Source organism: Cottoperca gobio, chromosome 13 (assembly GCF_900634415.1).
Source record: "Cottoperca gobio chromosome 13, fCotGob3.1, whole genome shotgun sequence".
Classification (NCBI taxonomy): Eukaryota; Metazoa; Chordata; class Actinopteri; order Perciformes; family Bovichtidae; genus Cottoperca; species Cottoperca gobio.
In genome coordinates, this window is record NC_041367.1 from 17,857,149 (window position 1) to 17,883,062 (window position 25,914).

Genomic DNA, 25,914 nt, shown 5'->3' on the forward strand with positions numbered 1-25,914 from the left:
ATAGTGTAGCATTATATGAAGCTGGCAGTCTTTGGAGGTAGCAGGCTAAAAGCACACCTGTGGAGAGGGAGAGGGTAATCAAATTTCCCCCCAGTGTTATGGGCACTTGCTGGCTCTCATATGGTTTTTATTTATGGAAGTATCCTTTTCTGTCTAGGGCCGGGCCCTGATTAGATCAAGGATGCTGATTGTGGCCTAGAGCTGTGGTGATCAATCCTAATTTACTTGGAGAATTAAATTTATACATAGAAGGATGCAGTGCCCTGCTCTGATATATGAAAGGGCATTTCCCTCTTATGCATCAACAATCAAGATGACAGGGGCAAAACGACAACACATATCTTTGATTTTGTTTCGTTGTGTGTTTTCATAACATGTAACATTTTTTTCTTTCCGTGGGGAATCAAAGCTGCATTAAAGACTGATAGTCGATAAGCTGGAAAAAGAAATTGCTCAGGCGTTTTTTTTGTGCATAAGCCTCAGCACTGTCTAATGTTCAGCCACTGGGATCAGAGAGTGCAGAACTCTGGTGCCTTAGAGGCAGAGGAAGGGGATTTTGCAGGTCAACACAGCACTGCCAAGCTACCCGTCAGCCATTTCATGTCATAATCAGTTAGGGGCAAATCAGCAAACACCAACTCTCAGTGCCCCGGGAAAATCCTCTCAGGATTCTTGTCTGTACTGTAGCACTAAAAGGATGGTAACATTCATTTTATTCTTAATGCTGTACGAAAGGGCTTTTTAATTTTTAATTTTAATTTTACAAATGTGCTTTTGTGATGCTCAGCTCTAGAAAACAAGCACTGTGTGTCTACAGCAGGCCACTGCAGCAGCCACGCCTTCTAGACATAGCATCTTTACAGCCGGAGCTGCCATCCAGTCGATGATGAAGCTACAGAGTGATTAGCCCCACCCAGAGGCTGCTGAGATGGGAGATGTGGGAGGTGTGTGGTTGTCAAAGCAGGGCTTGCGGAGATGACTCCTTTAGGCACTTAGAGTAAGATCATTACCATGCAGGAACCCTCCGTCTAGCTTTGCTGTGTGTGCTGATTTTTTACTGCTGATATTGAACAGCCACTGGTTTTATTGTCTCTAACAACAGAGTTGTGCATCAGGTTATCACATGGTTCTCATGTTATCATCTCAAGCCCCCCATTTTAGCTGATTTACTTTGCCATACCCAGCTAAGATCTATATTATTGCTGTCGTTGGGAAACCTAATTAGTCCAGTTTATGTGATTGATTGAAACTTTTATTTGAAACAAATACAGCACTCCCCACTGTTTGGAAGTACATTTTGATCAGGGGGCAACAACAATCAAATCTATGCATTGTTCGGTAGACATTTAATTTCCTTGTAATCTCAATAGCTAATACATAATGTGATATTTTACACAGAATGGCCACATGTCCTTGGAAAACCCATCAAGGATATACAGTAAAAGAGAAGGAAAGATTAAAGGAAAGGGCTACTTCTATCCTGAGGTAGGAACTCCTGCCTATGACAGTGGTGATTGATGAATCGAAGACCTCACTGAGTCTGTGATCTTTGCAGTGCACTACCTCACTCTGGACCTACACGAGATATGTATCATGAGGAAATCTCAGGACCCCCATTGTGAGTGAATTGTAATTGGTATCAGGCAGTAGGACGGTACTATCTCACAGTCTCTTTGAGGGGAGCCCACTGAGGGCTGTTCCAGCAACACAGTTGCCATGTATTGCCTTTGTCTTCATAACCTGGCACACAGGGAAAGAAACAGAGTGGGGGATTTCCACCGGCCAGCTTGATGATGGGATTCATGGAAGAAAAGTGTGCATTAGGTGATCTGATTAGAGGTGGACATCTCTAAATACAGGTGTGACCGCACCTACAAAGCTTTGAGGACACACTCATATTCAATATGTTGGAGGAATTTAGGGATAAAGGGGCAACGCGTTGTATGTTGTGCATTGTGAATATAGACTTCATCTGTAGTCAGTTCTTGTTTGTATATTGGGCAGGGAAGTGAAATCCAAACACAAGTGGTCACTTGAGACACATTTGAGACCATTTCTGATGGCGTGAGTCGACTGAAATGTGGCTTGACTGGATCTAGACACTGTATGGATTTACTGGGCTGTTGCTGTTTGATTTGGTGAAGCTTTTTAGCTTTTTTCCCTCTCCTTTTTCCTCTTTATTGTATGACGTCAGTGTTGTAATGTGTGGAGGACAGTGATTGACTGGTCTATTTGGTTTGGTCCATCATTTATTTCTATCTTTACTTGAAGTGATGCATGTTTACTAAATGTTTTATAAGTAATCACATTCATTTAAAAATAATTAGTGGAGTTTACACGACTAAACATTATTCATACACCATGTTTTCATCCAAAAAAATGCAGGATCATTAGTGGCATTACGGTGTGATAACATCAACGACTCATTTTCTATTAGAGTTTCCAAGAAACTGACGATATTTTTAATGTTAATTTTCGTATTTGAATACAATGACAATTGCATGGGAGTTACCTTCTTTAATTTCTGTACCTTTAGTACTATTCAGAGTCTTTTAAATGACCTAGGCAGCCTATTCTCAGGGTTGAATGGAAAACTAATAAAGTGCTAGTGGAAAAACAATAAACATTAGTTTTCACCTCATTTTGCATCCTCTGTTAAGTGGCAACATCAATTGCATGGATACTTGAGGCCAATACAAAACAGGTCCGTACAACACGACCAGTTATGTTATAATAAGACCAAGGCAGGTGTCATTTCATAAAGCCGTTGGTATATGAAGCACCAGAATGGTAAAGGACTTTAAGATGCTAAGACAAAGGGAATTGGCAACATTACATTAAAACACAATGTGCATCATGAATCAAGAAAGCACAGTTGGTGATATCAAGATTTGTCAGAGACTTATCTTATTATAAATAACCACAAATAACTGTAATCGCTAGCTATAATATGGAACTAAAATCATGTTTACAATAAGACAATAAGTGATTCTTTCATGATTATTTGACCAGGTTAGGTTACCACAGATGAATAGCTCTCAGATTGTGTGCATGAGTTGATCAGAACATTCAACTACAAAATTGTTCAGGTTTTTCAGTGATAACTAAAAGTAACACTCATCTAAAGCAGTCCAAGTAACTGTTTTGCCTAAATCTGCTCAGATAAGCATAAGTCGTACATTTAGAAATGCTGTTGCCAACCTTCGTTGCCAAATAGCGGAGGACCTCCAATATAACTTCCAGAAAGAAATGAAGTATGTGAAAAAGTGCAAAATAATTGATGTGCTGCCACCACATCGGCTCTTAATAATGTTTGATTGTCTGTTCTTATCCTCACCACCCATGGGGGTTATATTATCATCCTTATCTGTAGACCCAACAAATATGTGTGTCTGAAATTTCTGCCTCCTCCCCAAATACAGTGGCGTAAATAGATTTTAGTTTGTGGACCTGTCCTGTCCTGACAGAACCTGCTGTCGGCAGTTTTCAAGGACCATAACTTATGTAGAAGGTAGTTCCAATGAAAACTTGATACCAGTCTATCAATTATTCAGATAAACAGGGACTTTGTATTCTGGGAAGATTTAGCTTTTAATTTAAAAAAATGTTTTAAATCCTGTGACCACTAGAAACTAAATTCCATTCACCTCTATGGTATTAAAGGTAGTGACTGAAATCTCTGAGAGGCAGATATCTGAACACCTGGCATAAGAAACAGACACAATTTACATACAGTGTAATACTTTGTTTGTGTTAATCCAGTGTTCCAATCCTCAGCGCTCGGGGACATCACGTAAAATATTTTTGTTCAGAGCATCATTTATTTGCAGCATTTCAGTCCTATGGACCCTCCTCAGGCTACAGCTGCAAACCTCAAACATTTGTAACAGCAAGTTTGACAGTAGCAAGTTTACAGTAAGTTGATTATTGTTTAGCTGATATTAGGTTGAGTTTCGCTGCAGGCACAACTATAAATCAAGCTCAGGTCTGGTCCTTGCAGGATAATGAACGGTAATCGCAGACTAATGAGGGACAGGTCACCATTAGGATGACCTGTGCACTCAGCAGCCATGCTTGGGAGCACTTCACTAGTGGAGAGGTTCTCTTTTACACCTCCATGAACCTCACATTCATTTGTCGTCTCAGTTGTTCCTCAGGCCTATAGTGAACCTCATGAGTCCAGATTACTTATTTCCATTTATTCAGTTTAGAATATGTAAATGCATCATTTGCCACATGCTCGCCTTCATCTACACCAATACTACAATGGCAAGTAAGCAAAGCACACAAATGTATTTCAGTGTTGTTTAGCAGCAATACTGATAAGTGGACATTTTCAATTTCAGGCTTACATAGCACTGCTAACATGTTGCTGTATTTGGCCAAGGTCAGGATATCACATCAATGCAGAAAGTGAATAAATAGACTGCTTCTGCCTGTTCTTTACCGAGCGTGTTTAAAGACATTATTCCAGAGTCTGCTCCCTCTGTCAGGACTAAACCTTGAATTGCTTAGAGTGATTAGTAGCAGGGAGCGTGCAGCAGCGGTCCCAGGCTACTTTTGTTTATGTTAAAGCTTTTACGCATTCTGTTTTATTCGCTGCCGGGGCTCGCTTTTGATCCCGGAAGGAGGCGGCTGCTGCCCCCCCCCCCCTCGAACGACAGTTCCCCCTCCCCTCCCCTGCATGCATTAGCACTACAGAATTCAGATCTGTTTGGCAAGCTATTCAGCCCCACACCCCCTCTACCCAAGTCTCTTTTCCTCTGTTGAAAACACACCTTTCTGTTGACCGAGGACTTTTTTCTATAGAGCCCAGGCATGTGAAAGATTTCCTGAAAAAGAAGTAAGTAGTGGCTGTATGGAGCTTTCCTTGCTCTCAATAGACCCTGCAGACAATGTTCTTGATATCTGCCCAAATGTCCTCCCTGTTGCGCTAGGGGCTGCTTTTGTGTGTAGATGTTTGTCTGCAGTGTTGTGAGCTAACTGTCATTAATCCTTTGACTACGTGACCAGTTTAGATAATAAATAATAACACAAATAAATATACCAAACATTTTTTTAAAGTGTGTCACCTGTTAACTATATATATATATAATATATGTTGGTAGAAATACCCATGATTACATAAATGTTTTGCTTATTTTATTAGATATTTATTCAATAATAACATTTATATTTTTATTAACATTGATGCTATTTTAAAATGTCAGTTTGGTCTCACCGAACTGAAAAGCCATCGTTCTCCAAGAAATATTCAGCTCCTGCACTGTATATCAGCAGTCATTTGTCTAAAAATGTCATCACTAATCAGCCACACATTATGTCTCAATCTTAGTGAAAGTAATTAGTAATAATACTAAGTAATTAAGTGATTTCACAGACAAGTAATCTGTAATCATTTTAGATTATACTCCAAGGGATTTGCCAAACATTGTGCATGTGTGTTACTTTTCTGTTCTTTGTGTTGCCTAAGAATGTGAGTTAGCGTTTAGTCCTGGATTTTGCATGTGAAATCTTTGACATGTAAAGAGCAGCAAGCGGTTAATTATCATGGAAAGCAGGTTTGTGCGCAGATAGAAGGCTAGATTTATATGCATCACCACTGAATAGCAATTCTCAGCATACTGCTAATTGTTTGATGGATAGTACAGAATCATTTGCATTTATATTGTACCCCAAACACCTCCCACGTATTTAGATCCCATATTTAACTAACTCTTGACACTGGAGCAATGGTCACAACGATCTGCACAGCAAAAACCTCAACGAGTGTTTAACAGGGGCGTCTGTAACCCGCCGGTTCACGCCGCGGGTGGGTTGTTTTATGGGTTGGTAGAAGCTACACACTGCCCACATTTCTATGGCTTTAAGTTGTCCTCTTTAGCATTATTTGGTTTTAGGGAATTACGAAGTGCTGATAATCCAGAGCTACTTGGACACAATTAGAAAAACCCCAGTGTTGGACGAGGTATGCGTAGATAGTCTTTATACTAACAAGCACACATCATTTAAACAGCAAGCATACACAGTACAACTGCACTTTCTTTCATTGCAAATTGTTTTGGTTTATGCTGTCAGAATTATTTTTTTTGCGTGGCCTCTGGGAACTCATAATGTGTGTTATTAGCTACTTTCTAATATTTTCTTATTACTCCAAAAAATAAATAATTAGTTTTGATTGATAATAAAAAATAATCCTTCGTTTTTTTTCCTCTAGTAAATCCTTTTAGTGTGAGTTTAAGAGCCGTTGCACTGGTGGACTGGGGGCATGTAAATGTCTATAGTGACAAAGATGATTACATTTTAAACACAAAATTGTCAGTAACAGTAAAACGTAAGAAATATAATGGCCTGAGTGTGTGTGTGGTTGAATTTTGAGGTTGTTACTTCGGCAGCACGATAAGCTCTTCTTTCTGTCCGCTATATTAAACTGTTTTTAATCTTTAAACATAGGCAATGAAATCATACACACAGCAGTGAACTGTCAGTACCAGACACATGATATGCCTATGTTACTTATCATATGCTGTCAGCAGCAATCTGACTATATGTTTTATGGTATTCTGTATGTACTGTACATCTGCTTTCTTGTGTCAATTGAAATCATTTTGTATTTAACTTTGTCTGGAGCAGTTTAAATGGTCATGAGTGTATCTGTGATCACCTTTTCAGACTATTAATTGATCATAATTTGTTCTGAGTTGATGGATGCACCATAGAGACCTTAAAGTGCAGAATAGGTCAGATGTTAACTTCGACCATGGCCAACTCTTCTTAGCTGGTTTGTTGATCATGCTTTTCATACGTTCGGGTCTACAGTCACTCCCTCCACATTCACATTTCAACACACAACAAGGATCTTATGCAACATCACTGTATCCGATGACTCCAATTGACAAAATTCATTATTCATTGCTCCATGCAACACATTCTCTGCAGAACCACATAATTATTCTGCTTACAGCTGCTATACATTTGCTTTACAACCACGGACAAACCTGACTCTACCCTGGCCAATTGTAGACAATGCAATTGAAAAATGTAGAGTGTGCAAATGTTTTAAAGGGGAAAACAGACCATCCATCATTTCTTTTGTCTATCCAGAGAGACCTCAATTGATTTTGGATCATTGCATAGATATGCAGTTAGCTTCTTTTTGGCAGTATGCACACTCCGCAGCTTTACTGAAACTTTGTGTCTGAAATAAAAGCATGTGATCGCTATCTTCGTTTCAGAGATTTCAATCCATGGCAGTCATTTTTCACTCTTTGTAAATAACTTTTCTAACTGAGACTTTGTGAATGTACCCTCATTAACCTTCTCCGTCAGTGTTTTTGAAGCTACTTACTTCAGTCCCTTGTGTCTTACTATGAGATAATAACACTTTAAAAATAGTTCATCATTTCTTACTGTTGAGACATAAAACCTTCTGCTTATTATCTTCGCGTACCAGTATATTAAAATAATACAACGGTGGCATTTTCTTTGTGTTTGGCTCCTTCTCCCAGGATTTAGACCTAGACAGATGAACAAGAACAACAGCTTTTCTCTCTGGCGCTGAGACACAATGATAATGCCAGATGTAGCCTATTTATAAAGAATGACGCAGTTCAATTTTACAGTATGCTTTGTGTGAAAATTCTGACAGCTGCACTTAAGGTGGATACGTTTTCGAGGACCTAAAATTTGCATCCCATATCATCTGTCATTGTGTATGGCCTGTTGCTTTTTTTTGACAAACTCCTCTGGTTTTCCCATGGCCTCAAAGGTACAATCTCATTGCAATACCAGCCAATTAATAATGAGGAGGAAGGGCTGTGCAGAAGAGAGATGGCCGTAGCACTGAGCGCAGCTCTTTGGAAACAAAAACAATGCACTTTACTGAACATTCTTGAAACTTTAGAAAGCTGATGTTCTCCACTCTCTTGCATTTGCATAGCTTTAGGGATCTTGAGCAAAAAGGTAAAAATTAGCAACCCTTACAAACTGCATCTGAAATCTTGGGAGCAGCTGAAGTGCTCTTGCGGCTGCAGAGTAAAAGCATCCCCCCCCCTCCCCCCCCCCCCCCCCCCCCCCCCCCCATGTGGCGGAGGCCCCAAGTCATTAATCACCAGGATCTTTTCAGCTGTCAATACATACAAAAAGAAACCCCCAAACTCAAGAATGGTGTCTTCAATAAAACGTTTTTTTTAAGCAGGGGCAAATATAGTTCACTAGGGATTATTGTTTATTGTTCTGTCCGGCATAAATCTCATACGGTATTCATAAAGAGCTTATCTTGTGGAAAAATCCCTGTCTGAACAACACAGGCATATTGTCAGCAAAAACTTTGCCAGGAGTAGTTTATATCTCTTTTTCAAAGCACTGTGGTCTCTTATCCAGTGACTTGCATCCCTTTTTTGCCTATAGTAAAATACACTTTCAAGTGTGGGAGCAAGTAGTATAGAAGTAGAATCTTGCAGCATGAATCATAAGGTTCTCAGCTCACGATATGTAATTATGGATGTATCATCAGGACATTGTATTTGTAAGAAGTAGGGAAATGTATGACTCACTAATTCCCTATGTTCTTCAATTGAGCTGCAAAGTAAACAGTGACCAAGTCTTTAATCAAGTTTGTATCCACATCAACATTTGTTAATCCAACTCAATATCTTTAAACCATGTGGTCTCTTTGAGCGCTTTCACACCTGTAGAACAAAGGGAAATAGATGACACATTGTTGCATTTTAGTTCTGCTCCGGTTTCTTTTCAGCAGTTTCAACAGCTTTTGAATGATTAAGGAAAATACCCATGCTGACGAGCATATGTTTTACCATGGTTACCGGATCATTTTAATACATATGTTTTTATATATACTGTAAATAAATATATTTTCCATTACATATGTATATATAAATATACACATATGTATATGTATATGTATATTTATATTGTCCTTCAAGGCAAGAAAATAAAAAAGCAGAATGGAAAATGAATTAATAAAATTCCCTCTCTCTATTGATCCTGTACTCTCTGACAGTTGTAGTTTTATGTTACAGATTTTAATCATCTCTGCTGGTTCGGTGTAGTCCTAGATTTGTTTGGCCCCTCAGTTTTCAACTGGTTATGATTTGTAACTTATAAACAACACAATTCATGGAAGGACACCTGACACTTTTACAGATGCTGCAGGCCCAGCTTTTCTATAGACACATAAAATAGAATATTTGTTGGAGACTTGCACCGTAAACTTTATAGGTGCAAGATTTGTTGAGCCATATTTTATTAAATCTAATCCTGGTGGTTCTCCGTGCTCTCCCTGTGTGTGCTGAGCCATGCATACGCTGCTGGTAGCAAACATGCATTTGCATTTTATTCCAAAGTTACGTGGTTATGTGTGTGTGTGTGTGTGTGTGTGCGTGTGTGAGTGCGTGTGTCAGTGACTTCGACTTTCAAATGATCAATGATGTTATATAACGTAAACTAGAATTATACCTAATCATTGTTGAAATTGATTATATGTTTGACGATGCATTTTGAAAGGATTACATTTAAAAATCATCACTGTTGTCAAGGCATCTCTTCATAAATTAAAAATATCCTAATTATTTTTCTTTTGTGTTTTTCTTCTACAGAATCACTCAAACTAACCTGGCAGTGTAACCCACATTTGATGTTGAAAATAGTGTGGAGGCAGCCATGGAAGTGAAGGAACGTAGACCCTACCGCTCGCTCACTGCCCGGCAGGACACCGAGCGCCGCTACACCAGCTCCTCTGCAGACAGTGAGGATGGCAAACCCAACCCCAAATCCTACAGCTCCAGCGAAACACTCAAGGCCTTCGACCATGACTCAAGGATGGCCTACGGGAGCCGTGTCAAGGAAATGGTTCATCACGAAGTGGACGAGTTCAGCCGGCAAGGTTGGCCCTAGCTGTGCCAATATTATTAAATACTGCGGTATTATGTCAATAGAAGAGATTGTCATTGATATCAGTATGCTTCATCTGGCAGTGCACAATGTCATGGAAAAGCCTGTTATTAGGTTAAGGGCGAGTTACTGCCTGGTCTCAATATATGCGTCATTGCTTTTTAATGAAGAGTCTCTTGGTAATTCACATTCAGTCGCTGTAGAGGTCACTCCGCATAGTTTGACTATTAACAGAGGTGGCCACTTTACCATGCTGGTGTTAAAAACTGCATGGAAGACATGCAAACCTTTACCCGCTCCTACAAACATATCATTTACCATCAAAGTTCAAATCAGATGTGCTGGCACTGTCGAGGTAGCCTTAAATCCAACTGCAGCATAGGTCAGCAATTTTACTAAATAAATGTAAATATTTCATCATAATGACAGAGGCCATTTCCTTTCGGTGTCGCACTGAAGGAAAGAAAGAAAAACCTTTTTTGTCTCTGATTTCATTTTCAGCAGTTACAGACTCTAGTGAGATTCTCAAATCATCAAGGGCTTCTTTACAAGGCTCCTAACTTGCAGTGGTAATTCTAATTACCTTGATGGAGAGGAAAAGAAGACAGATGTCTCAGTTTTCAAATATAACGTTTAAATACATGAAAGCTGTGAATTTGGTATATGAAAACTTATGTTGCTTATGTATAAAAGACTAATGCAAAACATCAATTGGATTTACTTTCAAGCCCCAATGTGTAGGATTTGAAAATGCTCTCTAGTTACTCCTCATGGTAGGAACAAGACTCAAATCTGACATCAGGATGAATGTGTAAAAATGAACATATTGAAAGATGCTGTACATAGGTGCTTTACTGTAAATACTAAATGTACCTGCGTCTTCATCTAGCTCCACACCTATTGCTTGTGGAACTATTGCTTTTAAATGATTACTGAACCTCTCAAGGGCAGGATATTGCTGTCATCTCTTTTTCTGTAATGAATACAGTTTTGTTTTGTTGAGTGATGCAGTTAGTGGCAGAATGAATTACCCGTGCTTTGTATTTATTGGTTTGCTGCAGGGGCAGACTTTTCCCTTCGAAACCTTGGCTTTGGAGAGGCCCTCCCATCCCACGTAGCCACGTACAGGACTGACCTGGGAATGCCACACCGCGAATACTCAGTCAGTGTGGGCTCTGATGCAGACACAGAGACAGACGGCATCATGTCACCGGAGCATGCTGTCAGATTATGGGGCCGCAGCAACACCAAGTCAGGCCGCAGCTCGTGTCTCTCCAGCAGGGCCAACTCCAATCTAACTCTCACTGACACTGAACACGACAACACAGAAAACGGTAGGGCACTTTACTCTTTTACTTTTCTCTGCTACTTCTTATCAGGCAAGCTGATTTTACTCTGTGTCTTTTCCCATGTGGATTTAAGTTTAATGTCTTAATGGAATAGAGTTGTGTTTTTTAATCATGTTCCTGTACACTGAGCAGCACTACATGCTATGTCTTTAAGAGACTGCGTGGTACAGTCTAAGACTAAATGATGATTATGTTGCTTTGGATTTGATTTGTTTTTTGACACCGCTTGACTGGAATCCATACAACCACATCACTCTGGAATTATTCCAGGCTCACGACACAGAAGTTTTTTATTAAGCTTTTTAAATCTCTATTTGTATTTTTTCAGAATTTGGCGAAAGGCCAACATATTTAGTATTTGACCTCTTGAAGAAAGGACAATTACCAGTGTTCCAGCACAGCCAGAAATGTGGAATACCATTACCACTGCTGTTCATCATTTCCAGATCATTGTTTTCTTCTTAGCGTTGCAGTGTGTGAATCACTGTGTATGTGTGGACTTAGAGAGGGAATGGTTTGGCAGGTTTCTTGTTGAAATCAGTGCCAGGAAGTGGGAATTCATATGTGTTGAATTATTCTTTCTGTGGCTTGGTGTTTCCCCCAAGATGAGCCTGTGTGCTTGCTCAGAAGGTCACCTGAGCTCAGGGAATATGCAGCTATGAACCATGGCAAGTCCCGAAAAATGGCAAAAAATAATAGCTGTGGAAGATATTCTATTTATAATTGTAGATCAGTGCGCTGTAATGTCATGATATCACAGAATTCCATTTGGAAGCAGAAATTCAATTTGGACACTCAACTCAGTCCCAGAAGCGCTTCAGGTGTTTGCCAATGAACTCAGTTACAACTTAGTAATTGCTAAACAGTGTATACACTGAAAGACAAAGCTCTTGAAGATAATTCAGTGGCGTGTGGAGGCAGTATCTGGAAGACAGAGTTCCTTTATCCACATACCCTGTTTGTGTCCATGATGCCTACTCTTTTCTGCATTTACCTGAATTCCTGCCAAAATTGATTATTTTCCAGTTTTTTTGACACAGAGGTGCTATCTGGTGGAATTTAGGTTCTGTTTCACATTATGCAAAGTTTAACACAAACCTAAATCATGCATTTTAACTGGCAGATTTATGATACTGTTCCCAGGATACTTCAGAGATAGAAGAACTCATCAAGGGCCTAGCGGCAAAATTCTAATTGCCCCTGCACAGCCTTGCAGAGAACCTTGTGAATAGTTTTGCATTTCAGAGTGTGTCACATTATGTATTAGCTTCTTATTATAACTGACAGAAATTACTCTTGGAAGTGGAATCCATTTGCCCGAATGACTCAGGGAGAGAACCTGGCATCCCTCTGCTTGATCATATGAGATGCCAGGGGACTTGAATTTGGCTGTATTGTACATAATTAAAGTGAATCTCCTTGGATGGCTGTTCGGGGGTTGGCACGCAGGAATTTATTCAGCACACCCGTAGCTGCAGCATCATGCTACATCTGCGAGACACAATCGAGATTCTAAGTAGCTTTTTATTCAACTCACCCAAGCAGAAAGAGCACTTGTATTCAGCATTTAATTTAGTAAAGCCTGATAACATACAATTTATATATGGCAAGTTAATTAAAATCCATCAAGCAGGCCTTGCTGTGCTTGTGTGTGCTTTAATCTCTTTAAATCAACAAACCATTTACTCTGCTTTAATGTATTCAAGCCGCTGGGCAGTTCTCCCCCTCTTCACATGTGACTTACTTGACCCTGGTTTTAATGCATGCAAATAAGCGATAGCAATTTTGGAAAAATGTTCTCGAGTTCAAGTGATTTTGAGGCAGAATGCTGATAATGATATGGTATACTAAGATTCATTCCAGCTGTGATGTGATCATGAAATGAGTTGCTACCTTTAATCTCGGTCCACCCTACTACATTATAGGTAAGCAAGTCACACATGAAAGCACAAGTTTCACAAAGGGTTTCACTATAGAATGAGCACTTTCAGGTCCTGGTATTTTTTCCTTTTTTATTTTTGGAGTTTTGGAAAAGTAATTATGTCTAGGGGATTTTTAATGCGTGTATGTGTGCGCCGTTACACCAGCTCCTCTGCAGACAGTGAGGATGGCAAACCTAACCACAAATCCCACAGCTTAAGTGTTGACATGACTATAGATTGCTGGATACACGGATACATAATAATCATACTAATATGTACTTGATTAGTCACATTGGGGAAATTCATTTTTTCACTCTGTTGTTATTTTCTTCATTACACACAGCCCTGAAAGACATGCACACTCAGGACCTATATTAATGCATTAATGTGGAGGGATGTCACAGTGATGGGGCTGCTGCATAGCACAGTGCCCCGAGCAGTTAGGGGTTGGGTGCCTTGCTCAAGGGCACCTTGGCAGTGCCCAGGAGATAAACTGGCACCTCTCCAGCTGCCAGTCAACATCCCCTACCGCCTGCTCTTTGATGGACTTGCTGGATTGGCTACCCTCCTGTTCCAAAGCTGAGTCCCACAGACTGCTAGTACCGCATGTGTATGGGTTGGTTAGTGTTTAAAGTGCATTCATGCGGTGTGTACAGGTTTTTGTGCGCCTCATAATCAGCATGCCTCTAGTTCCTAGGGAGCCCCTTGAGGACACTTCATTCATTGCACATCCTACAGAGGCTGAACAGCAAGCAGGCCAACCCAACCTGCTGGGTTTGTGAGAGGGCTGCTGTTTTTGGCTTTTACCCTAATACATCTTATCCAGATGTGTACTCTAATACCCAACTTTCCCCCACTGCTGTGGCTAGACTATTACGTTTCTGTAACCATGAGAACCAACACAGGAGATAGCCACAAAAGCTGTTTTCGTTCATGTGTTCCATAACCTGCGGAGAAAAATAGTGTGTCTCAGGCCTGTTCCTGTTGTTCCTGTTGCTTTTGTGACTGACACTGGTATTTTTCTACAAACAAAATGTAATTAGTTCCAGTGGGCTGGTGCACTGATTTGACTTTCCTTTAGCCCATCCTCCTGGGAAATCTGTTCCATATTGATTAAGGAGATATATGTATGAAGTTTGTCTCTCTGCATTCTAAATATCGTTTCTTAAGTATGGATTTTCTTTAAAAAATCACACAGTGGGGGGACTTATGTTTGATATTTAGTTTTTGGAGTTAATGCTCATTAGTCAAATACTGGTAGCTGTACTGTAGGCATTGCTTCAGGGCAAAGCTTCGAGGAACTCCAGTGAAATCTTCTTGTGAATGTCCTTCCACAACCTTTCAGCTGCATTTAGATGTTCTGCAGCACACAAGCTACTAGTGGAGGTTTCTGTAGAGCTCTCCACCCACTTCTGAAATCATTAAATCGACTCTTACTTTTGTAAAATTAATTTTGAATTCATTGGAACACTGCCTTGACTTTTGGCTGTGTTTTAGCACCAAAGGAAATCTTCCCTTTGGCATCGGTACCACTAATAATACTACTAATAATATTATTAGTGGTAATGACCTGCCTTGGCAAAGTACTTTTTACATAATGTGGCTCGAAACAGCTAGTATTGCAAAATTAGAAGCACTGCTAGCAGGCGTTACCTTTGCAACCATCACAACCGAAGTGTACATGTGCACAGCAAGCAGGGTGGCAAGTAATGAGTGATGGACGCAGTGACATCCAGTGTTTTAAAACAAATCTTGAGCTGGATTCAGAGATTCTAGCAGGTATCCAGAGGAATGATGCAATGATTGGGGTGAGGTATTCTATTTTTCAGTGCCAGTTGAATCTCTGACTGCTGTACGTTGAGTAAGCTTAAGAGTGGCTTCATGAGAACGTAAAGGGAACAGCATAAAGTCGATTCGACATAATGAATTACAATTGACTATTTTATTTCGAGGAGAGGACCAATTTCATTTTAGAAATGTTCCTAAACTGAAATACGCTTGATTGTAGAAAACACAACGGTATCGTTATGATTAAAAATAGAGAAGTACTGTCTTTTTTATAAGCCTGTATAAGCCACACTGCTGTAGACTTGATAAGAAGTTAAAAATATTCTGTCTGTTCATACTTTTCACAAAAACAAGTCTTTCTCAAACCAAGCAAGTATGAGAACAACACGTTTGAGGCTCCCTGCACTGACTGGCAATTTTAAGTAGCAAGCAAAAAAGACTTGAAGATGAATGATGTTCGAGATTCTTAATTCAATTCTCTTATTTGTTCTACATGATTAAATACGAGACATCAATCAGCATTTTTACCTTCAAAGCCCAGTGGCTAATGTGCTGATGTGATCATGCTGTTAGCTGGGGTAGGAGCAATATTTATTGATGTTGAGCTGTCAGATGAAAAGTCAAGTCTTTTCATGTGGATTTAACATGCACAGCCTATTTTTGTCATTTCCATACAAATGTCTTCACAGCTGTCGAGATTTTCTGCCTTATTTGCTGCTGATAAACTTTATATATTCATATTGAGATATAAAGTGACTTACTATTATTCAGGTTGCATTATGTTATTGAAGCTGGTCTGCTTTGCACATAATTACGCAAATCCTAAAGGTGCTTTTATGAATACGAGCTATGCATAACTACTGTAGCAATGCTCGACAAAAACAAATAAACGGCAACTTCAGCAATTTCTTCTTTGTTATTCTAATCTTAGTTACAACCTCTACTACTATTACGACTAGAAGTTAAAAAACGAATGTCATACAATGTCAATAATTAGTATCGTTTTTCTTAACTGAGTTATGAAAAGACTACAAAACAAAAACTCTCTCAGGAAGTGCACACATTTATTCCCTCGCTACCTGACTCAGATACTTGTTGAAGGGTTCAAGACGCTGAAGACATTTTGAACTGTTGAAAGATTGAGGTTAAGAGCTCCAGGGCCATGCTCAGGTACTGAATCTTTGAACATACCATGACTGTCTTTGAGGGACAAGTGTTCCTCGTACATGTCACAGCCCCAAAATGCTGAGGGGCTTTGAAAAGCAAATCTCTCGCAGATTTGAACGTGTCATTCCTCTTGGCCCGAGCCACATTTTCCTTGCATAGTAAAACAGTAGTAGTACTGGGCTTGTGGGTGATTCTTTAATGTGCAGTATTTATTATAAGGAGCCTAATTCTATTAGTGGTCCATTTTAGTGTTGCAATGTCTAAATGAATATTGTTTGGTACCACCACTACCACAGTCATGTATGACTTAACAATGTTTTATAGTTGGCAAGTGTTTGGTCATTATTCACTGCAGCACAGATGAGTTATGACAGATCACGTTAGAAATGTCCCTTCTGTATAACGATTCTGGTGATTTCTAAAAGTAACCACAGAACAAGCAGCATTGTTACACTTTGATACAATACCGTGCACATTAATCTTGTACCTCATAGACTGAAATAGCATTGCTCATGGCCACGCCCTCCTGAAGTGAATAAGCTAATTTCTTTGATGCACACTCCACATTTAAGATGTGTTTTTATCTTTGAACTGATTCCCCGGAGCTTCGCCACCATACTGGGAGCCTGTGGGGTGAAGTGAAATCAGACTTCCAATTAGACAAGACGCTTCCTGTATTACAGGGATTCATTATGGCATGTTTTACAGCAGTGTGGTAGGACCACAGAGATGGGATTTCTTTTTGTGACCTTGGACTAGAAGTAGCATATTAGCATGTGCACGCTCACACACACTCAAACACTCACAAGTCAAGGCACATATGCTGAGCAAATAAGGAAGTTACATGAATACTGAGACAAAAAAATTAATTATCTTATGTGAGAGCAAGCAATATAGTACGAAGTTCTAAATTGTTTTTTGTTTGGAATAAAAGACAAAAATGCCAAATAAATGCAAAACAACAAGCGTGTTATTTGTCTTTTTTATTTGAATGATGTATTTAATATGTTCAGTTAAGCCTTTATCTTTTCAATATTTCTTTGTTTTTATACAGAAGAAGAGTTTTATGTGATGGTCGTATTTTATTAATACAATAGTCATACATTTATAATAACATGGCATGCAAATTACACATGCACATTAAAATTGAATAATTATACTACATATATATCAAACATATTTTGAGTGTGATGGCTTACCAGACTGTAGAGTGATTATTTGTTGCTGCCCTGCAGGGTTTTACTATTGATCACAGTCCTGGCTTGTAATTCTCTGTGTATGTAAGAGGCCCACATTGAGAATTTATACAAAATATTCACATGTCTTTATGTAACAATATATGTGAGATCAGAATGAATATCATTACCTGGTAACTGTAAAAAAGATTTTACAAAAAACTTTATTTTTCTTTACTAGCTTTTTTTGTCGCAGCCAATTTTATTCCATTTACAGTGCAACTTTCCCTCACAAATAACTAAGATAATAAAGTAAGAGCTAATGCAGACAATCATTTTCTCTCTTTGACAGGCATAATGTGTATCTGTGTAGCTTTAAAAAAAACATGGAAACAATTAGACAATTTATTCACTTAGAATTGGTAATTATATCAGTTTTCCTGTAGAGAAAAAAACACTTTTGTAAAACGTCGGTATTTTGATGCATCATTGCCTTTTGGCATCTTTGCTAGAGACACAGACTGTGATAATTTGGTGCAGGCGACAGTGTTTTCTGTCATATTAGTATCTGTAATTTCACTGTATCCTCATCGAGCACATTACGGAAGCGTGTTCTGAAACGGTCACAGGCATCGTAGCAGCAGAATATCAGGCAAAATGATGCTTCAAAGAAATCACTAGCGGTTTCCCAGCTCACCCCCGTGGTTATTTCCACCCTCAGTATTTCTTGTGAAGCTATTTATTTGTTTACTTTTTTGGCAGAGTCTCTGCTCAGATCATGGATTAGTAGAGATATTCTCTGGCTCATTTGCAGGCTAATTTGCTGGGTTTTAGAGGCCCTTGTGGACAGTTTTGGCCTGTTATCTGTGGAGTTGCATACCCGCTCCCTGCCAGCTCCTCTGACAGTCTAAACCAACAGCACATCAGGGCCCATCTTACCACCAAGGCTCAGGGGGCCTCAGTACAGCTCAAAGCATGACATGGAGCAGGATGAGCCCTCCTCCATGGAGGATCATTCTAACCCAGTCTCTTAACTTCTGTCCCTCTCTTAGCAATATTCATTTTACATACAGTCAATTATCTTGGCTCATGTTATATTTATGTTAGTTTCTGAAAATACTCTCCCTGCTTAGAACGGGATACAGACAGCACGGCATTGATTTAATATTCTGGATCTGTATCGTGCATATAGTGACCTTATTAAACAGATCATGTATGGGCCAGATTCAATCTACCGCAAGTTTTTGTTATATGATTGGAAAAATGTAATTTTACAAACCATTTACAACAATATAATCAAAATTTTCACAAACAAAAAAAGCGTGTACGAACACCTCTACACTTTTAATTTATGAAGTGTAGTTAGTCATCATTTCCACCTAATGACATATTTGAAAAACATATTTTTTTCATTTCAAAGCACTGGTATCAGATCAATGTTGGCCTCGCCACAAAAAAAGTTAAATTGTTCCCTAGATGCATCTTAGTTGCATTTCTGTTCGTGAAATCTTAGTTTTTTATTATAATTATTATGTAATTCTTTCCCTCATAAACCATCCCATTGAGCATACATTACAAAAAAAGTAGCATATTGTCCTTACCATATTTTCTTTTAAACATTTTTAAACATTGTATCCATCATCTCGCACTAAAGTTCCAGATAGCTCTGAACAGCCAGTTATCTCTAGTGAAAGCAATTAGCATTTTTTATTAAGACAGAGGAAGCAGAGATCATAACACAGGCTGTTGCCTTAGTACGAGATAGAAATAATTAAACCTCCACGCTGAGATTTCTCTCATTACTGGTCACCTTTGATACTTATAAATCTTTGATGCAAATCCAGGTACAGGAATTGTAGGCTCTCTTGATTTACACAAAGAGTGATTAGTAAACACCAGCTCTAGTAATGTAACAATTAAAACTTATATTTCATTCCGTCATCCAAAACTGGATACTACTTGTTTTAAGAACAACACCTACATGAATGCATGTAAAATACAAAATACATTGTTCATCATACTTGTATACACAAGTACCTAACATGTGAGTATAAAAACACGGCACGATAACATTTTGATTCATTGTTTGCAACATTGTTCTCAGGGTTTGTCAGTACGGTATGAATCAAAATAATACTAAGTATAGGGGTAGTGCACTCATAAGATTTTCACACACATAAAGACCCTGCAATTCCAAAACCTTGTTGTGCTGGACAGCTGAGATACTTCCTGGATTATTCCTGTCCTGGTGAAAGTAGCTTGGCACAGTGAAATTTCACAGCCTGTGCATGTTGAATAAAAAAGCTCAGGACAGCTTTAGATTTTTTCCCCCTCTGCTTTCAGTGGTTCCCCTAAAGTACTGCTGTCACACTGGAAACACTAGTCTTATCTCAGCTGTATGAATTGCCAGCCACTGCAGCAGGTCACACCAGAGCTGCATTCTCTCTGTCTTCAAACCTCAAAGCTTGCACCACATTTTGGCATAGACGCAGTTTGAGCTATTTAGACGATTTAAAGAGACTTCTTTTTACTAGCTGAGCACTAATATTGGTTTACAGTTGGTTGGATCTGTAACAGTTTTAGCTTTTTTATTTTGTGCTAAGTATCCAGGACAGCCAGAAACATTTCCACAATGGAAATGGATTGCAACCTGAGGCAGTTGTTTTTCAAATGTCAAGTTAGACAACTTAATTCAGGAAATAAAAGATAAATGGACTTCTGTCTGTCAGCTGCCTGATAAAAAGTTACATTAAATAAATGTATTGACTGTGTGACTTTATAGAATAGGAATGGTGCATGACTGCAGTAATAATGTTTTAAGGCTTTTGCAGAGATGAACCTGGAAAGTGAGGACAAAAGAGCATCTTTTTTCTTAACCTTTTTTATATTGGTAAATGGCACTACAGTTATTTGTTTTCAAGTCTGAGAGATGACCCTGATTTCCCTAATTTCCCTAAAGTCTAGAAGTCATTTTGACTTTGCTGAAGTTTTAAAGAATCTTCTCTGTATATTTCACCTGGCAAAAGGCTGCAAGTTACACCTTGTTAGGGAACTTCACTAATTGGATCTTGGCACTTTCGATCTTGGGTCAGACTTTATTAGTTGTGGCTTTAATTGTGCTCAGTTGCCACCATTGTAATGGATCACATTTGTCTTTTTTATGTCAATATTGCTGGAAAGACAGTGAAGATGCAACATTGAAGAAAGCAAAGGGCCTCCTAACCTAATTCAACTTTGGTAGCAATCTGTGATGATATATTTTAGCTTAAACTTGAAAAGTTACAATTTCACAGCTATAAAAGGTGATTTAATTAAGGGCCCCAAAATACTTTTTTCCTTTCATTCTGTGAATCTTTATTTATACAAGATGGTCCAGTGAGAGTTGTTGACTGTTGCATGAGCGCCCTGTGTACACAGGACAATAAAACAGACGTATTACATGTAGCATTTATGAGTGCCAACAAGATAAAAACAAAATGTATTAAAACATAAGAAAAGCGTGATTAAAATGTAATATGAAAAAGGATAAAGTGGGATAAAAATGAGTTATTCTGCCTTGATCACACTGTGCACATCCAAGAGAATTGTAAAAGCATGTTTCATGACGAAGAAAAAAAAAAGACAACATAATATTTAACGGGTAACAATACAACCCGCTGCAAGAGTTCAATAGATAGATACTTTATTAATCCCGAGGGAAATTTAGGCATCCAGTAGCTTAAAAGACATGACATACAACATTACCCATCTGCCAACCCCCCCTCCCGCCATTACAAATGTAAAGTACAAATAAGAATGAAAATATAATAAGAGTAAAATTAAGTGATAAGACTGTTATAAATACAAAGTGAAAGTACAGGCTGTTATGGTCTGAATTGAATTGAATCTGAGTTTGAATTTGAAACAAAGGATTGAATATGGATCAGTACAGCATACAGCACATACTCCTGCAGATCAGCTCAGCACATCAAACAACAACATTCATATGCAAAAAGATCCAAAATATCGACACAAGTTGATGAATTGGATCGACTGAGGTAATGAATATCTATACAGAGAGATACATTGTTTAACACACTAATCCAATGTATTACTGTGTGCTGTTCATCCGATAATGAGTGAAGCGTATTGGTGCTCCTGACTACGGCTACCATAATCAACATTGGCATGTTAAATAATGAATGTTCAGTGTTCAGCAATGAAAAAGTATATATATTTGAAATGTGTTTTTTGATTTACCACTGGTATTACCGAGTATTAAAGGATAGTTTGGGTGTTCACGTTGTTTCCCATCTCCAGTTGCTAGGACTCCATGCACCCTAAGCAACTTCATTTCTATGTATCGCCTCAGTGGAAATAGAACATTGAAATGGGCTTACTTTGTTCTGACCAAGTCTCTACAATGGAAAAAAAGTGTTTTCTGTCTGCAAATAATACTATTTTATTTATTTTAGAAAGAAGAATTAACAGATGCAACCTAAATGGTCTCAAAATGCTGATACTAGATCAATATTCATATTTCTGTGATACAGCCAGCCTCATATTACCATTCAGTTCTTATAACTACATCTATTATAAACACACCTTATTTGCCATGTTACAAACTCTCAGTGGCTTTAGCTTTACCATGGAATGAATTATATAAGCACTTAGAAACACAAGCCTCTTGACAGCATGTATTTTAGATAACCCTTTGAACTGTCATGCACTCAGTGAGAGCTGGGAGGCACACACAAATCAATTCTTTAACACTGACAAACTGTCTAAAATGAAAACCAGTAGGCTTTTATGTAAGCTATCTGTAGAGCACGATGAGAGGAGGAAATAATGTTTTGACAAAAGTATGCTCCATTAGCATGAAAGCATATATATTACTATGATGTTCATATAAAACATAGCAAATCTGCACAAATCAAACAAAGGTGGCCTTTTCAGTGCAGGAGAAAGTTTGGAAAATGCAATGGTCTTCAATTTCTTTTCAAGGTTGAGCTTAAACTCTTTACTGTCTTTTATTGGAAATATTGCGGTTTCTTATGGGTATACTTTAGAATTTGATTAGCCCAGGCCTAGAGTGCGCTGAGGAATGACAGGATGGGGATGGTGCCATCTTTGTTCAGCAAGGCCCCAGGCAAGCCACATGTAGCCCTAATGAGTCGCTTACAATTTCAGGCTCCGCTTGCTCTCAAACACCAAAAGTAAACTTTTGTCTTTTTTCCCCTCACTATTCGGGGACCTTAAGAGGATTGTGGGGTCATTATTTATTCATACCATTGTGTTTATTCACCAGACTCTGTGTGTTACGGGAGAGGGAATAGAGAAGCTAGTGCAGATGGAGTAAAAGCTGATAATTATCCTCTATTAGCATTGTTTTTTCAGCCATGCTTTAAGTCGGCTCACTTGATGATCGAGCTATGATAGAGGTCCAGAAACAGATTACCATGTGCACATCTTTGAAGTCTGGAATCCTCTGCAGAGGACTTGCCAAAGGGCTGTGGATGCATTTATAAGCCTGTGCCTGTTTTTCTGTGCTGTTAGAGAAGATATGCTGTCACAGTGTCAGTTACAAACACTTGTGTTGACCAGGAGATCCGTAAGAACAGCCATCACATGCCTGCAGGGTGTTGTTAATAGCTAGAGGTGAGGAGATTGGAACCTTTACATTTTCATCCCAGAACAAAGAAAGCCCCAGGGATGCTTGAACAAGGCTGCATGGAGGGATTTAACAATGTCAGAGCTCGTCAGAACTAACATTGATTTAAAAGACTGGTGACGTAGAAAGACATTTGCGTTTGGGTTTTAAAGACTAAGGAGTCTTGAGAATGGATCAATTGGTGATTACTCAGTTCTAAAAGAACAGTTAGATAACTTGTCTTTATTGTAGTGCATCAGCTTAGCTATCTTGACACGGTTCAGCTGGCCTGCACATTGTGTTCTCCATCTATAATAAGTGCCCAATGAGCATTTCTTATGGGTAACACTTCTAGACTTTTCTGTGAAGGTGGAAGTGCAGCAGTAGTAAGTGAGTAGTAAGAGTCTCCTCAAACAGAAGGTAAGTTCAGTACATTTCCAGTCTGATTAATTATTGTGTTTGTCACAGAGAAGTCGCAACAGATGGCATCTTTCAGTGTGATTGCAGGGTACACTGTCTCTCCAACGCAGAGTAATAGAGTGGACTGGATGGATGAGAGTGGCAGAAGACAAGCAGGGATGTGGGTAGAGGATGACTGAAGAAAGAGTCTGTGCTATCTCTAGTCTGAGACACTCTGGCCTGCTTTTCATCTTCCTAGGTGATACTATGGAAAGCTACTGGCATCAGTTCTTGTTCAGGTTTATTTTTAAGTTAAGGTGGATATTCTCCTCCTCCTTCATGCAGAGGAATAGGTTAGCACTCAGTGTTTAGATCCTTAAAGTGGTGTAATTTAAAGAGGAGTTTGGGTTAGAGATGTTTGATCTATCTGAGGTCCAGGGCCTGTGAACATCAACAACAATGTTTAATGTTTAATTTGATCTTAATCTTCTAACTATTTCTACCGTCCAAACTATTCTGCAGGAACCGCAATATCTGTATTAATGACCAGAGTTTCTTTGCTTGTTTTCTGAATTTATTCCAACCACCATATATAATTTGGCATTCAATATCTCTTTAAGAGCGTACAGTAGTTGTAAGTAATGGATGCTGGGTTTAAAGTGCTGATAGAAATGTTGTGCCTTCTGTGGTAATACTTTTTTATCACACAACTATAATTTCCATTTTCTCCGTAATGGTCATGTCTATAAAAAAAAACATTTATGGGTATTTACAATTTGTTTTCGACCTTATTATGCATTATGTTCACTCTCCGTTATTATGGTATTGATTCCTAGCAGGTAAACGGCACCGTCAGAGAAATTTTTATCATTTTTCCAATGTTCATAAAAGCTCTTTTCCCACTTCCTCTGCAAATGTGTCTGTGTGTCTGTTTGCATCTTTCTTGTTGTGTAGTTTGGGTTAAAGTATTGAACTATGTGCCGTGCCCTGCAGAATTACAGTTTGCCTGACAAATTAATAAAATCACATTACCTGGGGAAATCTCTGTAATCCTGCAGCAGGCATGCTTTTAGCATAACCTCTGGCAGATGTGTAAAGTCAACTAATACCTTGATTTTGCTGTAATAAAAAGTGAAAAACAAACATCACTTTTGAAGATGACACATATAATTAGAATGCAGCTTATCACTTGCATTTGCTGCATTAGGATTATGACTTCTTCTAAACTGTCCCTCTGAGCTTCACACTGTCTCATTAGTTTTTTTTTTGTGAGATGAGATCACATATCAAGCGTTAATTTCATAAAAGGCTAGTTACGGCTTGCAGCTGTGCAATAGAAAACAATTATGTCAATTTGGGAATCATAATACAAAAAAACAGAATAAGCCATCTTGTTGGTATCGCCTGGAGAGATCTGATGAGCGTAATTATTATCTGAGCACATACACCTATAACTTACAAGCACACCAGTGTTCCCAAAACACAAGTAAGAGTAAACAGAAGTGAATAAAAACATGGAATTTATTTTATGAATCTCATGCACTATAAAGAATTTAGCTAACTTCATATTGTCGTTGTTTTAGCCACATCATGATTACTCGCCGTTTCAGCTGCAGTTACTTTGTCTGTCTGAGACACATGTGAATCCTTTGAAGTCCTTTGCCTTTATTGATCAGATGCCCTCAAGTACTGTTCCTGCAGAGAGTGTGAACAGTCTGCCTCGAGCCAAATGTCCAGGGAAAATAGAGATTAAAATATATTCGTACTGAAGAGTGGAACATGTATTTACTAACCCTAAGGACACAATCAGCCACTGTGCCACTCAGTATGTGTTAGTAATTTCTCATTGATCAGATGTAATATACTTCTACTTTATCTAATAGCTTCTAGTTAAGACACACTGTATTTAAAGTCAAATATATTCTTTCATAGTATTATCTACAATATATATATATTACAATGTTGTACATTTTCTGGATTAAAAAAATAGCTAATAGGTAAAATAACCAGATGAGAAGTAGTGAATTAAATACCTGAAAAATCCAGGTACTAAATGTCCCGTACAGCCATTATCACCTTAATGATTCGCAGAGTTGCCCATCGTGACCTAATACAGAAAAAATACATGTTAATCAGCAAAATCTTTGACGTTTGACAGATTTCTAATTTCACAGTATACTCACCCCAGCCTAGCCAGTTGTTCTGTATAGCATAGTATTCACCACATCTTTCATCATGTTACATTGCAAAAACATCACGAAAGGGCTTTTTTTTTTCCTTCAGTCACAAAGACATTGAATTTCTCAGGCTTTCAGTGACACAAAGGCAGGACTAACCCTGCCTTTCCAGAGTCTTTGAATTTCAACCCAAACCGAGAGCAGTGCTATAGGAGGCAATAGAGCACATTTAATCAGTCAGAGCAGAGCTCAAATACTGCCAGCCAGTTAGAAAAAAAATCTAAAAGGGCATCAAACCTCCTTTTATGGGTTTAGCAGCTCTAAAGCCTTTGTATCTCACAACATTTCGAGGACAACTTGATCCCCACGAGTGAACATTTGTGTTGCAAACTGTAA

General features: G+C 38.7%; 1 protein-coding gene across 1 annotated transcript in view; it reads left to right on the top strand.

Annotated features, from left to right (window-relative positions):
* Window positions 1-25,914, top strand: part of tenm4 (teneurin transmembrane protein 4) — a 141,786-nt gene that overhangs the window by 23,026 nt on the left and 92,846 nt on the right. The window contains 2 exon segments of the mRNA XM_029445930.1: window positions 9,618-9,904; window positions 10,974-11,246. Coding sequence (XP_029301790.1) covers window positions 9,682-9,904; window positions 10,974-11,246 — 496 coding nt within the window. The 5' untranslated portion in view covers window positions 9,618-9,681.